The sequence below is a fragment of the Thamnophis sirtalis genome, unplaced genomic scaffold (genome assembly GCF_051295495.1).
Source record: "Thamnophis sirtalis isolate CommonGarterSnake01/CBP01778 unplaced genomic scaffold, rThaSir2_p1.2 scaffold_6, whole genome shotgun sequence".
NCBI classification, from domain to species: domain Eukaryota; kingdom Metazoa; phylum Chordata; class Lepidosauria; order Squamata; family Natricidae; genus Thamnophis; species Thamnophis sirtalis.
Window position 1 is genome coordinate 122619091 of NW_028261386.1, and position 15883 is coordinate 122634973.

The 15883-nt window shown below is 43.4% G+C and overlaps 1 protein-coding gene across 1 annotated transcript in view; it reads right to left on the minus strand.

Annotated features, from left to right (window-relative positions):
- KCNQ5 (potassium voltage-gated channel subfamily Q member 5) overlaps positions 1–7470 on the minus strand; it is a 337074-nt gene extending 329604 nt beyond the window's left edge. Inside the window, exon 1 of the mRNA XM_087719161.1 lies at positions 7079–7470. Coding sequence (XP_087575287.1) covers positions 7079–7470 — 392 coding nt within the window. The remainder of the gene's footprint in view (positions 1–7078) is intronic.
- Between the last annotated feature and the right edge of the window lie 8413 nt (positions 7471–15883).

Sequence of the window (15883 nt, forward strand, 5' to 3'; positions counted from 1 at the left end):
GACACGGACAAAACAATACCACAATTTAAAAACAATCAACAGCCACACCATTCGAGCGGGGACAAGAACTCATCAGCCCCAGGCCTGTCGGAATAGCCAGGTTTTAAGGGCTTTGCGGAAAGGCTGGAGGGTGATGAGGGTCCGAATCTCCACGGGGAGCTCGTTCCAAAGGGCCGGAGCAGCCACAGAGAAGGCCCTCCTCCGGGTGGTAGCCAATTGGCATTGGTCAGTGGATGGAATTCGGAGGAGGCCTAATCTGTGGGATCTAATCGGTCTGTTGGAGGTAATTGGCAGCAGGCGGTCTCTCAAGTACCCTCTTCTCATAGGATAAACAAAATGCCCTCCAAATGTCTAAAGGTTAACCTATGTTATTAAGGAAGCTGAAGGAACAAATTGCCAGGTGAAAATTACAATAAAAGTACAAAAATACGAGGTGTTTTAAGAGCTGCTGTTTTAGGGCACCAGTTTGTTGTACTTTGAGATACTTCATCTTATACTTGAGCACACAAAACTACAACACATAAGAGCTATTCTTCCAAGATCCTCTACAGAAAATTAGGAGCACGTATGGTTACATCTGACAAGCTACAGTGTGCATGTCTTGTGCAGGCAAGACAATTCTTTCCAACATTCTGACAAAAAGAGAAGAAATTCAAAACTGATCAGCTTTACCCAAACAAACAGGCCCAGCAACAATTAATATGGTTTTTTTTTAATATCATACACAAAGATCAATGTCTTACCTATTTAGAAATGGAAGAGATGCCACTGGTGTTACCTAGCATTCTGCATTTCTGCAATCACATTTTCAAACAATGGTAAAAGAATTCTCCAAACAGAAACAACACTTCATTGATTTCCCCCCCCCCCAAAAAAACTGTCATGTTCATGTGTGGTTGTAGAAGTAATTTGTGAATTATAATGTTTCCTTGAAGATCTGGCATGAGTGACAGGATTAATGGAAGTAGAACAATGTAGTTGACATTACATCATTGCATTTCTCATAGTTTGTCTTGGATGTTATTATTCTTGTGCAATATGCATGATATTGCCACTTTAAGCATCACTGATAAATTGATGGGAATGGAAAGTGCTCACTTTTCACTGGAATATCACCATTCTCAAGGTACAGTGAAAATTGTAATTTGTCTACAGTCAAATTACTATTAAGGACAGGCATTTAAGTCCTTCCCATATACAGGTGAAACTCGAAAAATTAGAATATCGTACAAAAGTTCATTTATTTCAGTAATGCAACTTAAAAGACTAATATGTGAGATAGACTCATTACATGCAAAGCAAGATAGTTCAAGCCGTGATTTGTCATAATTGTGATGGTTATGGCTTACAAATCATGAAAACCCCAAATCCACAATCTCAGAAAATTAGAATATTACATGCAATCAATAAAACAAGGATTGTACATAGAACAATATCGGACCTCTGAAAAGTATAAACATGCATATGTACTCAGTACTTGGTTTGGGCCCCTTTTGCAGCAATTACTGCCTCAATGCGGCGTGGCAGGGAAGCTATCAGCCTGTGGCACTGCTGAGGTGTTATGGAAGATCAGGATGCTTCAATAGCGGCCTTCAGTTCTTCTGCATTGTTCGGTCTCATGTCTCTCATCTTTCTCTTGGCAATGCTCCATAGATTTTCTATGGGGTTCAGGTCAGGCGAGTTTGCTGGCCAATCAAGCACAGTAATCCCACGGTCATTGAACCAGGTTTTGGTGCTTCTGGCAGTGTGGGCAGGTGCCAAGTCCTGCTGGAAAATGAAGTCAGCATCCCCATAAAGCTCATCTGCGGAAGGAAGCATGAAGTGCTCCAAAATCTCCTGGTAGATGGCTGCGTTGACCCTGTACACAATGAAGCACAGTGGACCAACACCAGCAGATGACATGGCTCCCCAAATCAACACAGACTGTGGAAACTTCACAGTAGACTTCAAGCATCCTGCAGTGTGTGCCTCTCCATTCTTCCTCCATACTCTGGGTCCTTGGTTTCCAAATGAGATGCCAAAGTTGCTCTCATCAGAAAAGAGGACCACTGAGCAACAGACCAGGTCTGCTTTTCTTTAGCCCAGGTAAGAAGCTTCTGACGTTGTTTGTTGTTCAGGAGTGGCTTGACAAGAGGAATACAACATTTGAAGCCCATGTCCAGGATCTGTCTGTGTGTGGTGGCTCTTGATGCACTGACTCCAGCCTCAGTCCACTCCTTGTGAAAGTCCCCAACACTTTTGAATGGCCTTTTCCTGACAATCCTCTCCACGCTGCGGTCATCCCTGCTGCTTGTGCACCTTTTTCTTCCACACTTTCCCTTCCACACAACTTTCTATTAATGTGCTTTGATACAGCACTTTGGGAACATCCAACTTCTTTTGCAATTACCTTTTGAGGCTTTCCCTCCTTATGGAGGGTGTCAATGATGGTTTTCTGCACAACTGTCAGGTCAGCAGTCTTTCCCATGATTGTGATTCCTACTGAACCAGACTGAGAGACCATTTAAATGCTCAGGAACCCTTTGCAGGTGTTATGGCTTAATTAGCTGATTAGAGTGGGACACTTTGAGCCTAGAATATTGCACCTTTTCACAATATTCTAATTTTCTGATATTGTGGATTTGGGGTTTTCATGAGCTGTAAGCCATCACAATTATGACAAATCACAGCTTGAACTATCTTGCTTTGCATGTAACGAGTCTATTTCATATATTAGTTTCAGCTTTTAAATTGCCTTACTGAAATGAATGAACTTTTGCACAATATTCTAATTTTTCAAGTTTCACCTGGAGATAAAGATTTAAGAATAATATTTGAATAGAAGAAATGGTGAAAGTAAAGTACTGACTATACATTAGAACACAATGAATGTCAGGTCTGTAGCATACTTCCTAAATTAGCATTATGCAATAGATGGAACTGGAACTCCCAATATAGCTGAAATACACGCCAAGACTTCGTATTGAGAAAGGCAGATCAAGAACTTTAATTTAGATTTCTTTTTGAAGAGAAGTTCCCTATGTAGCTTTACACTACTATCTCTACTTCAGTTCCTCTTTCCATAGAAAAAAGGATCATGGCTAATACAACTGTTATTACTATAAATGCAAAACTGTTTGAATGGAAATATATAGTTGCATGCAAAACTTTAGGCATCTTTGATCAAATTGAATAGTTCCCTGAATCTCTAAGGCAGGGGTGTCAAACTGGCAGTCTGTGGGCCAAATGCGTCACACACAGGCTCACACATAGGACATGCCCACCCTAGCTCCAAAAAGAGGAAACATGTCGCAGTATGTCATGTGATGGCAATGTGGCACCTGTACCCTAAGGGAATAGCAATAGCAATAGCAGTTAGACTTATATACCGCTTCATAGGGCTTTCAGCCCTCTCTAAGCGGTTTACAGAGTCAGCATATTGCCCACACAGTCTGGGTCCTCATTTTACCCACCTCGGAAGGATGGAAGGCTGAGTCAACCCTGAGCCGGTGAGATTAGAACAGCCGAACTGCAGAACTGCAGTCAGCTGAAGTAGCCTGCAGTGCTGCATTTAACCACTGCGCCACCTCGGCTCTAGAATATGACATAATTCTTTCTGGACATTTGAATGCTATTGTTTACAGTTTTGAAATAAAAAGTGGTGAACATGGAAGGTATAGGAGTTTGACTCTAATGAATACTTTGTAACCCTCCTGAAATAACAGCTTTCAAATATTTCCTACAGCGTTTTTTAAAAGATTTTTTTCCCCTTTCAGTCCTCCTTGCAGAACTTTTCTAGCTCAGAAATATTCCTGTCTCCTTGCATAAACTTCATGCTTGTGACCTTCCTACAGATTTCAATAATATTCAAGTACAGAGACTACGAAGGCCATTTCAAAACTTTTATTTTATTGTTAGTACTTAATTTAGTTTCAAACCATTTCCTTCAAACTCTTCAATTTCTTCATTGATTGTTGGGTATTAACTTTTAGGGTATGTTAATATTTGGATGAATCATTTTTTTTGTGTGTTCCACCCACACAATATCTCTTGTGCCACTCTGATCCATAACTCCAACATTTTTGTAATTGTTGTAGAAGTGATGCTGTGGTATGTACACAACAGCAACAACCCCAGCTTCAATTAAAATTTTCAGCAGGTTATTTACACTGATCTCTGGGGGTTCTGTTTTGTTGATGGCCAGTTTTGGGAGACGTTTACCGGAGATTTTGCTTTGCCCAACAGATCATTTGACTTCACCAGGTCCTGGATCTTCTTTTCTGAAAAAATGTTCCTCACAGTTGAAATTATTTAGCTGGAAAATTTGGAATTATTGTTGCTGCTCTTTTTAAAATAACCTTTCCTTGCTTTCTATGAAATCATCTTTCAAACGTTCATTGCTTAGAGAAATTCATGATTATTAGACAAACCATTGCAGCCTAACAGCATCAGAATATTTATTTACATATGGGGTTGCCGAGGTGGCGCAGTGGTTAGGGTGCAGTACTGCAGGCCACTTCAGCTGACTGTTATCTGCAGTTCAGCGGTTCAAATCTTACCGGCTCAAGGTTGACTCAGCCTTTCATCCTTCCGAGATGGGTGAAATGAGGACCCAGACTGTGGGGGTGATATGCTGACTCTGTAAACCGCTTAGAGAGGGCTGAAAGCCCTATGAAGCGGTATATAAGTCTAACTGCTATTGTTATTGCTACCTAGTAACTATAGGCCTGATGAGTCAATCCTTTTAGAAGCCTTCTTAGCAACTTCCTAGACCTGAGCCAACTGGATCACTGTCCACATTTCCGCATCTGCTTCCTTATTTTGAACTGTAAACAACTTTATGTATTCAAATTTGCAAAAATTATGTACAGTTTCTGTCATCTCATGGAATCCTTAGAAACCATTACCATTAGATAAGGAACGCCTAACTGTAGACTCAGTGTAATGACAAAGATTTTGACTTAGGCCTAGAGCAGTGTTTCTCAACCTTGGCAACTTGAAGATGTCCGGACTTCAACTCTCAGAATTCCCCAGTCAGCATCAGTGGACATCTTCAAGTTGCCAAGGTTGAGAAACACTGGCCTAGAGGAAACTAGCATTGCCCTACTCTAGTCCAAGTCACACTTGACTCTGATTTATGCAAGCCCCCATCTTAACAACTTGTGGAATATAATGTCACAGGCCAGAACCTGTGGCCTGTGACATTCATGGGAATGAATCTGGTTCCCTATCACAAACTAGCAAGCTTATCTCAAACTATTATTTCCCAACCTTCATAACATGATCAACAATATGATAAATAATATTTATTTATTTACAGAGTAGTTTTAAGGATGGCTGGTAGACTTTGCTGGCAAACTATTTGATTATGAGAGTTCAAGTGTGCCTATTAAATGCTATTATTTCAACTTCAGATACCATATTCAATACAAGATTATTAATACCAGTCTATTTTATAGGCTATAAGGCTACTGAAATCTGTTGGATGCTTTCACTACTTGACGTATTCTAGTAAATGCTATTATGGTTGAAAGTAAAATAAGAATTATGAAGAAACTTGTACATTATTTTAAAAACTCAATATTTTAGTGAAATATCTACTTCTACCAAATTCTCAGAAATCACATTTATGATGTTTCATATGTTCTATTCTCTCCACAATTATGGATTATTCATAATTCAGTCTTCCTTCTTAATCCTCCAGTCTTCTTTCATAATAATAATAATTATAATTCTAATAAAATGCCTATCCCAATATCTTTTTTTAGCCATTTCACTACATTAAATTATTACAGAACCAAGGTTTTCCCTTCTGCATTTCTGCACCTAATCCTACCAGTTCTTTCTCCTGATAGAAAATAACCAATGTGTCTTATCTTTTCATCCCAACTTTTAGTTAAAGTTTGTTTACTTCTGAGGAATATTGAAGGTTTTTACACCTTTATTACCTTCACAATATTTTACCTACTGCACTTTTTCAAAACTTGCAAATATTGTTTCTTGGATAGAAGAGCCATTGCACAATTCACTTCTAAACACGTTCCAATGTAGTTCCTTCCATTTCATTGTCTCTGGATAATACTGGCGTTCTTCTATTTGCCGCTAAACATCATTTAACACAATCAAGAGCCACATCAATATATCGCAAAGAATGGGGTTTTCTATACATACCGGTACACACATTAAAATGAAAATGCCAAAACTTTTTGCAAAAGCCTCATCTAAAGCATACTCTCACACTTGACAGGTGGAGCCCAAATCTCCATATGCTCCTTCCACTTTATGATCAAGAAATTAAATTCAGGTGAGTGAGAATAGGACTGCAGTTTTAAAATCTTCAATTGTTTTAGGTTTGGGAATATTTTTGGTTGTGTTTCTATTTATAATTTAGATATAAAGGCCAGGATTTTAACTTTAATGTTCTCTATCCTGCCCTCTCCCTTTTTTTTTAAAAAAGGAAATATAACCACAATCACACCTAAGTCAAATAGCTCTTTAAGGATTATGACGTGTGGAAATGCCTTAGGGTGATCAAACCTGCAGAGTCATCCAAAAGGAATAGGTGTTTTTACCCTGTGCTTTCTAGGTGCTCCCAAATCAGGTTTCCGCCGCCCCAATCGCTAGTCTTATTCACTGAATTTTAAGCAGGAGGCAACACGTTTCCTCCACATGTAAAAAAAAAATCACCTCTCATCTTTTCTCACCTATCCTTTGATATTTTTTTTTTCTTATGTGGAAAACTGTGAAGGAAGAAAAGACAAGACTAGAAGCAGAACATGCCTCCCGATTGGCAGCACTGAGATTCTCTGCAGAGGGAAGCACCCTGTCACGTTTCCACGGAATTCAAGTGATGCTCATTTTAGCGCGTTCAAAAAGGGCTCCGGGGCATTCCAGAGAGGTAGGATGCGCCGCCACACCTCTGACCTCACCCCCGTCGCACGCCGAAGGGTCCCTCGCCTTGGACAAGGCATTCCACCGGGTCACCCTTCCGACAGGTGTGGAGGTGTGGGGGGGGGCTCCACCCACTTCCCCACCCATGTGGCAGCACAGTCAACCGCCGGAGCGCACGCGTCTGTCCCCCGACCCCGCTGGTACTCACACGAACGCGTGATAGATGAAAGCCCAGCCTCTGGGTCTCTCCAATACATTGTAGAGATAGTTCTGCAGCTTCCGGTACTTGGCGTTCCGCCGGTAGATCGGGTTGCTGCTGTAGGAGAGCGGTTTCCCCAGCAGGCTCATCCGGGCTCCTCCTTGCTTGCCTCGCCGGCTCTCTCGCAAGCCAAACCCGCCGCCGGTGCCCAGGAGGAGCAAGCCGTCCCCACGGGAGGGCGCCGAGTTCAGGAGCACCCTGCTCCGACCGGACTCCACATCCTTCATGCCGCTGCCGCTGCTGCTCCCGCCGCTGCAGCCGTAGCGCCCCGCCGAGCTGCTTTTTAACCAGATCCCGGCGGAGCCGCCCTTGTCATCTCCTCCGCTGTAGCTGCGGGGCATGGCATCACGGCAGGGGCAAAAGCAGCGGCTGGGCTGATGGTGGCGGTGGTGGTAGCGGCGGCGGCAAGCGGCGCGGGCTCCCGCTTGGTTGGGGATGGGAGGCAAGGAGGTTCCTCCCCGGGCTGAAGAAAGCAAAAGGAGGCGGTCGAGAAGAAACTGGGGCTGCTGCAGCCGCCTGGCGTTTTCCCCACAACTCCCGCCAAGGAGGAAGGGGGCAGAAGGAGCCGTGGGGGCCACCTTGGTAATCCACAGCTGGAGATGGGAAGTGGGGGTTGGGGGGTGGGGGTGGGGGAGAAAAAGCGCTCACAATCCGCTCCCCTCGGAAGGTTCCCGCTCGGCTTCGGTTTCCTTCAGTGGCTTCGGCAACGCTTCATTTCCCCCCAGCCGCCTTTCTCTTTATTGAGAAACTTTGGAGTAGAATAAGGCGCCGAGTTCTCCTTAAAGGAACAGAGCGCTGCTCTTCGCTCTCTCCGCCTAAGACGAGATCCAGGGGCAGCCACGGTTGACACCAGGCAAACGAGGAACTGCTTGGAGGAAAGCCGGGCGGGAGGGGGGGAGGCGCGAAGCCTGCCGCCTTGGTTTCCAGAAACTGTTTGAAAACCAGAGAAGGGCAAAATAAAAAATAAAGGAAAAGAAACGAAGGCCGGAGAGGCTCCCGCTTCGATCCGTGGCCGGTTCAATATATTTTGCTACGGCGAGGCTTCCCGAGCGGGCAGACAGGCAGGCAAGCTGTTGCCTCTCGTGCAAACGCAGGCGAAAAAGTACTCGCCGCTACCGAATCAACTGGATAGGAGGAGCAAGAAGGGGGCGCAAGGGAGGCTGTGCCCGGCGCGTCTCCGCTCCCTCGTGCCAAATAGCAGCAAAAGATACACAGAGAAGCAAGTCAGCCCCGCAGGAAGGAAATCTCCCTCGCAAAAAGTCATTTAAAACCGCTTCGAGTCCAGTAGTCGCAGCAATTCCAGCTCGGGGTTAAAAAGAAAAAAAAAGGTGGAGAAACCAGCCTCGGACGTCGACGGTTACAAATGTTGGTCGTTAAGCTCGTCTCTGTGGAGTTTCCACTGCTCCTCCATTCGGGTTAATAAGAGGGTCGCCTTGACAAGCGCCCTTTCCTTATTATGCCTTCCCACCCCTCAATCTATTCCGTTGGCCAAAGCTGGAGAGAAATTGCTGTATGCGTAAAAACGCACCGGTGCGAAATCCGCCCAGCAGAACGGAGAGCGGGAGGGACCGAGAGGGATCCCCTTTTGCCTCCTCCCGCACCACTCTCGCCAAGTTCCAGGGAAGTTTCAGCCAGGTCGAGGAGAAAGAAAGATGCACCGGGGGTGGTGGTGGGGGTGGTAGGGGGAGAAACCGCAAGACGTGACCAAGAGGAGAAGAAAAAACCAACCAACCCCCCCAAAACAGAAAACTACTTTTCCAAAGGGGCAACGTCTCTTCCTCTCGCTCTTTGGCCAACCTTGTTGAGGAGCCCTGCCGTTTGCCCGCTCTTCCCTTATACCTGGCGACACGCTTTAAGAAGCAGGTGGCTTGCGGAGACCCCCCCCCCCACTCCCTTATTTACATTTTCTCCGACTGCATGACCTCCCCGGCCCTCGGAGACTGACTGGATCGTCTCCGGGGCGATGCGCGGGGTCGCTAGTGGGAGCCGCTTCTGTGTGACTCGCTGGTCGCTCCTGCGCGAGACAAAGCGCTGAGCGGGGACGCGGGTCGAGTGCCTCAAGATATTCCCCACAGAGAAAGAAACCAAACCTCAAGGGGGGGGGAGGGAAAGGGCGGGGGGAGAAAGATAGTATGAGTGGAAACCCAAGGAAACCTCCTGACAGAAGGGCCTACAATCCCCCCCCCCCCCCCCCAAGCTTCAAGTCTCGAGGCTGGCTGGCTTCCTTTCCTCCCTTCAGTGTTTTTACAGGGAAAATATTTTCCATAGCTTAGATCTTCCTGTCCTTTTTTTTTTTCTTTCCTTTTGCTTACTGCTGCTAAGGCTCAGCCTGATGTTGGCTTCCAAATGTAAATTGGGCAGACAAGCCTGCCATCCACAAGCAACTACATGTTTAGAAAAGAAAGCAGATCAGGAAATGATGCTGTGACAGCAAGTGCAGCCAGGGAGAGATGAGGTCGCTCTCTCCGCCTCCCAGTCCACGATCCCTCAGTATTTGACTCATGCCCGGGTAACCTTTCTGAGCCCTATTCTGCTTGCCTAAGGAGGCTGCTGACTAGTGCTGTCCTTGCAATTTTAATGTGGAACCCCTTAAGGAAAGCTACTGGAGCATATCCATATTCATACGTGTGGCTGTTTGCCCTCCTGTCACTTCACCTGCAAGAAATAGCAGGATTTTTTTCCCCAGCTGGGCATTATCTTCTGCACAAGTGTCCTAAAGAAGTCAAACTGACAGGTCACAGCTGCAGAGGAGGGGCCCAGAGCAAAGCAGGAGGGGGAGGTTAATAATGAACTATCTTTAAATCCTACTGCAAGACAATGGCAACACTGCTAACCAGTTCAGTTCTGTCCTTGTGATAGCCTTGGGCAGCCTTAGAGCCATAAGGTAGCAATTAGAAAAAAATGACCCTCTCTTTGTATTAAAAATAATAAAAGGTGATGCCATGAGAAGCCCCATGTTGTTTAAAGCAATGGGGAAGTTTTAATGTACCCATTGGTAACCAAACCAATAACCTACAGTTCAGTTTAGAATCTGACTCTCTTTTCTGGTTTATTTGACTTCAAGGCAGAATAAGATTAGTGATCTCCCAAGTGCCAGTCAAACATTACATGGGCCTCTGTATAAGCCAGGCTTCTGCTGACTTCGGGTAGCTTCTTCCACAGTTTCAAAGGAGCAGTGGTGGGATTCAGCCAGTTCGCACCTATTCGGGAGAACCGGTTAACTTTCTAAGCAGTTCAGATAACCGATTGTTGGAAGAAATCTCCTTTTGGTTTTTTCCACATTTTTACAGGGCTGATCCTGTAAGGAAGGCAGGAAGGAATCATTCTGGTGTTATTTCTAGCCTAATCTTTATTGCCCTGCTTACAGAAACTGCCTCTCCCATTAGCAATAGCAATAGCAGTTAGACTTATATACCGCTTCATAGGGCTTTCAGCCGTCTCTAAGCGGTTTACAGAGTCAGCATATTGCCCCCAACAACAATCCGGGTCCTCATTTTACCCACCTCGGAAGGATGGAAGGCTGAGTCAACCCTGAGCCGGTGAGATTTGAACAGCCGAACTGCAGAACTGCAGTCAGCTGAAGTAGCCTGCAGTACTGCACTCTAACCACTGCGCCACCTCGGCTCTTCATTAATCCTTATTACATTGTAACAGCTAAAGCAAAGCGCCCATTGACGTGAGTGACTTTGAGTTGGCTACGCCCACATGGCCACATGACCACTGGTCCATGCCTACCCAGCTGGTCATTAGGGCAGAGAACCGGTTGTTAAATTATTTGAATCCCATCAGTGCTATGGAGGGGCATTCCAGCCATAGGACTGGTGTATCTGCCTGCTGTGAACTGAAGTGGCCAGTAGCAACTGGGGAGATCATATTGGCCATATCAACAATTGATATTTCAATTGAATCCTCAACTCAAGGGGAGGAGAGAAAGCTGCATCTTTAGAATGGATACAGCTAAAGGCAGCTTAAATTATCAGAGCTTTGGCTGGAGATGACATGCAGGCAACATCCTGGGGACACGGCATAGGTGAGTAGGGCATATTTGCGCTGTGGTTAAGTGCACAAACGAGCTTTCAGCATTTCAGGTTTCATTTGAGAGCTGTTTCATTGCCAGAGTTGTAAACATCTGAACTGAAAGGCGCTACAATACACTGAAAAGAATCTGCACATATATTCTGTATACTATGTCTAAATACAGCTCTCATTTCAAACATTCTTGTTTATTGATACAGCTCTTTGAGACTGTAGTATTATCACTCCTTAAAAATAAACCCCACTGAAATTGGTGAAATGTACTTTTGAGTAGGCATGCATGAGAATTGCTAAACTGGAGTTTACTTTTAAAGGGAAAGTTGCAACTCCAGGCATTGTCAGTTAAGCATTAAAATCAAAAGGAATTTGATAGCACTTTTCTGACTAAGAGATTTTATTGAAAAGCCAAGCTTTTTGTATTGCAGCTCACTTCATGGAAGCTTAGGCCTTTCAATAAAAATGTATTAGTCAAAAAAGGTGCAAGTAGATTCTTAATGTTCGACTACCATAGACTACCATGGTTCTCCTACAATGTTACTTTGAGAGTGAGGTTTGTGAATAGCAACTCAAGTAAAAGAAGAAATGAAAGTGCTGCCAACTGCTCTATAAAATAAACAAACATTTCAATTTATCTAGTACAAAGCTTAAAAAGAAAATGTATCAAACAACAAGATCCAGAGACACTTTGAACAAATGGGATTATTTGGTTGCGTCTACTCTCTGCGATTGTGGTGACATGCAGACAACAACACATATTTATAACTACTCTTTGTTCCAGTGGTGGGATTCAAATTTTTTTTTACTACCGGTTACAATAATACAATAGCAGAGTTGGAAGGGACCTTGGAGGTCTTTTAGTCCAACCCCCTTCCTAGGCAGGAAACCCTATATTATTTCAGACAAATGGCTATCCAACATCTTCCTAAAGACTTCCAGTGTTGGGGCATTGACAATTTCTGGAGGCAAGCTGTTCCACTGATTAATTGTTCTAACTGTCAGGAAATTTCTCCTCAGTTCTAAGTTGCTTCTCTCCTTGATTAGTTTCCACCCATTGCTTCTTGTTCTACCCTCAGGTGCCTTGGAGAATAGTTTGACTCCTTCTTCTTTGTGGCAGCCCCTGAGATATTGGAACACTGCTATCATGTCTCCCCTAGTCCTTCTTTCTGTTAAACTAGACATACCCAGTTCATGCAACCGTTCTTCATATGTTTTAGTCTCCAATCCCCTAATCATTTTTATTGCTCTTCTCTGCACTCTTTCTAGAGTCGCCACATCTTTTCTACATGATGGTGACCAAAATTGAATGCAGTATTCCAAGTGTGGCATTACCAAGGCATTATAAAGTGGTATTAGCATTTCACGTGATCTTGATTGTATCCCTCTGTTTATGCAGCCTAGAATTGTGTTGGCTTTTTTGGCAGCTGCTGCACACTGCTGGCTCATATTTAAATGGTTGTCCACTAGGACTCCAAGATCCCTTTCACAGTTATTACTGTTGAGCAAGATACCACCTATACTATACCTGTGCATTTTTTTTTTGCCTAAATGTAGAACCTTACTCTTTTCACCATTGATTTTCATTAGATAGTGCCCAATGTTCAAGTTTGTCAAGATTCTTCTGTATCTTAAGCCTGTCTTCTGGAGTGTTGGCTATTCCTGCCAGCTTGGTGTCATCTGCAAATTTGATGAGTTCCCCATTTATTCCCTCATCCAAATCATTGATGAAGATGTTGGGGTACTCCACTGCATACTTCCTTCCATGAAGATGCAGTTCCATTGAGGACTACACGTTGAGTGAGGTTGGTCAGCCAGTTATGAATCCATCTGGTGGTGATGCTGTCTAACCACATTCTTCTACTTTATCTAGTAGTAGGTTATGGTCTACCTTATCAAATGCCTTACTGAAGTCCAAGTAAACTATATTGACGGGATTCCTCTGGTCCACTAATTTTGTCACATTATCAAAGAATGCAATAAGATTAGTCTGGCATGATCTGTTTTTGACAAACACATGTTGGCTTTTGGCTAGTTGTTTGCTTCCAGGTGTTTGCTAATTCATTGCTTGATTATCTTTTCCAGAATCTTTCCTGGTATTGAGGTTAGGCTGATAGGTCTGTAGTTTCCTGGATCTATTTTTTTTCCTTTTTTGAAGATGGGAACCACATCAGCTCTTTTCCAGTCCTCTGGCAGTTCCCTGGGGCTCCAGGATCTCTGAAAGATATAGTTCAGTGGTTCTGAGATCTCGTCTGCCAGTTCCTTCAGAACCCTGGGGTGTAATCTATCCGGTTCTGGTGATTTTACCTTATCTAGGGTAGACAGGTGCTCACTTACCATTCTCTTCCCTATTTCAACTTGTGTTCCTAATCTGATTTTTGTGGTGCTGTTTTTGGTAGGTTGGACTATTTTATCCCTTTGTATAAAGACAGATGCAAAACATGAGTTAAATAGTTCTGCTTTCTCCCTGTTGCTTGTCACATTCTTGCCACTTTCTCCCAGCAATGGATCAATTATTTCCTTAACTTTTTTTCTTGTTTTTAACATGTTGGAAGAAGCTTTTTTTTGTTATTTTTTACTTTTGTGGAAAGCCTGTCTTCATTGTGAATCTTAGCTTTCCTCACTTCATCTTTACATGCTCGGGCTATTTGCTGATATTCTGCCTTAGTTATGTCCCCCCTTTCCACTTTTTATACTTATCTTTTTTGTCTTTCAATTTGTCAGAGAGTTCTTTATGCAGCCATGCTGGTTTCTTTTGGGAGCTGTTACTTTCCTTCTTCATTGGTATTGTGCTAGACTGGGCTTTTGTAATCTCATTTTTCAAAATTTCCCAAGCTTCTTGAGTTGTTTTCCCCTTGAGGATTGTCATCCATGGAATTTTTCCCAAGCTCTCTTTAGGTTTATTGAAATTAGCTCTCTTAAAGTCCAAGACTTTAGTTTCACTTTGTTCTACTACTTGTGTTTGCATAATGTTGAATTCCAATATTGCATGGTCATTTGCCCACAGGGTTCCTGCGGCATCAACACTTTCTATCATTTCCTCTCTGTTAGTGAGAATTAAGTCCAATATGGATGACCCCCTTGTTCCCTTTTCTACTTTTGGGGAAACAAAGTTGTCTGCTAGGTTTGTTAGGAACCTGTTGGATCTTCCACTTGGTGCAGAGTTTGTTTCCCAGTTGATATCAGGGTAGTTAAAATCCCCCACTACTATTGTGGTGTGCTTCCTACATACCTTAGTTAGCTGACTAGCAAAAACTCCATCTACTTCCTCTGCTTGGCTGGGTGACCTGTAATATAGACCTATGGCAATGTCATTTCCCCTCCAACCTTTAATATTGACCCAAATGCATTCAAGATGGTTCTCATCATTGAGTTGAGTTTGAGTTTGAATTTTATTTCATTTGTATGCCGCCCTTTTCCCTAAGGGGACTCAGGGCGGCTCACAACTCAAAAAGGGAAGCGGGGGATACAAACAGTTTAACAAGAACATAAAACTATACATAGTTAAAAAGCACAACAATCATACCATTCGAGATAGGGGCAGCGAATCTTTAGCCCCAGGCCTGTCGGAACAGCCAGGTTTTAAGGGCTATGCGGAAGGCCTGGAGGGTGGTGAGGGTACGGATCTCCACGGGGAGTTCGTTCCAGAGGGTCAGAGCAGCCACAGAGAAGGCTCTCCTCCGGGTAGTCGCCAGTCGACACTGGCCGGCGGATGGAATTCGGAGGAGGCCTAGTCTGTGGGATCTAATTGGTCTAGTGGAGGTAATTGGCAGTAGGCGTTGTGCTCTATTTCTGTAGAGAGGTAATTATTTCTTATTTATAGTGCAACTCCACCTCCTCTTTTATTTGGTCTATTTCTTTTAAATAATTTAAATCCTTCTAGCTGTATGTTCCATTTGTCTGTTTCATCCCACCAAGTTTCTGTAAGGGCAACAATATCGTATCTGCTCTCTTTTACTTGAATTTCTAATTCGCCCTGTTTATTCCTCATACTCTGTGCATTGGTGTATAGACATTTGAGTCATGCACATGGTATGGCACTCACTATTAAATGCTTGGTTCTGTAGGCATGGTGTGACAGGGAAAGGATACTGTAAAACCTCCATTCCCACCCCACTCCAGGGGAAGGTTACTGCAAAATCCCCATTTCCTCCGGATCATCTGGGACTTGGGAGGCACAGAATAGATGTGGGCGGGGCCAGTCAGAGGTGGCATTTACCGGTTCTCCAAACTACTCAAAATTTCTATTAGCAGTGCTCCAGAACTAGTCAGAACCATCTGAATATGACCTCTGCTTTGTTCCCTGATCAGTGTATACCTGAGGACCTCATGTTAGTGTGACAGAACACAATTAGTGTTGCTAGTTTCTGGGCAAGATCTATTTCATTTGTACATATTTTAATGTTGTATTTGGTATTTTATTTTATAGTTTAAATGTGATCTAATATGCTTTATTTTAATTATGATGCTTCTGACACAAGTACACACCAATAAATAAACATCAAACACTATTTAAATAACTGTTATACATTTTTTTTGCATATCTTTGGGGATTTTCCCAACATTCTTTCATGTTTTTGGAAGAAAATAATTTTGAAATGGCACACTATTACTATGGTTTTTTTTATCCTAATTTTGCATAGTTTGCTACCTGCGCTTTCAGCATATTTAATATCATAAAAGTGCGTTGCTTCTTTTCCAAAGAATCAAACATGGAGGGCGCTC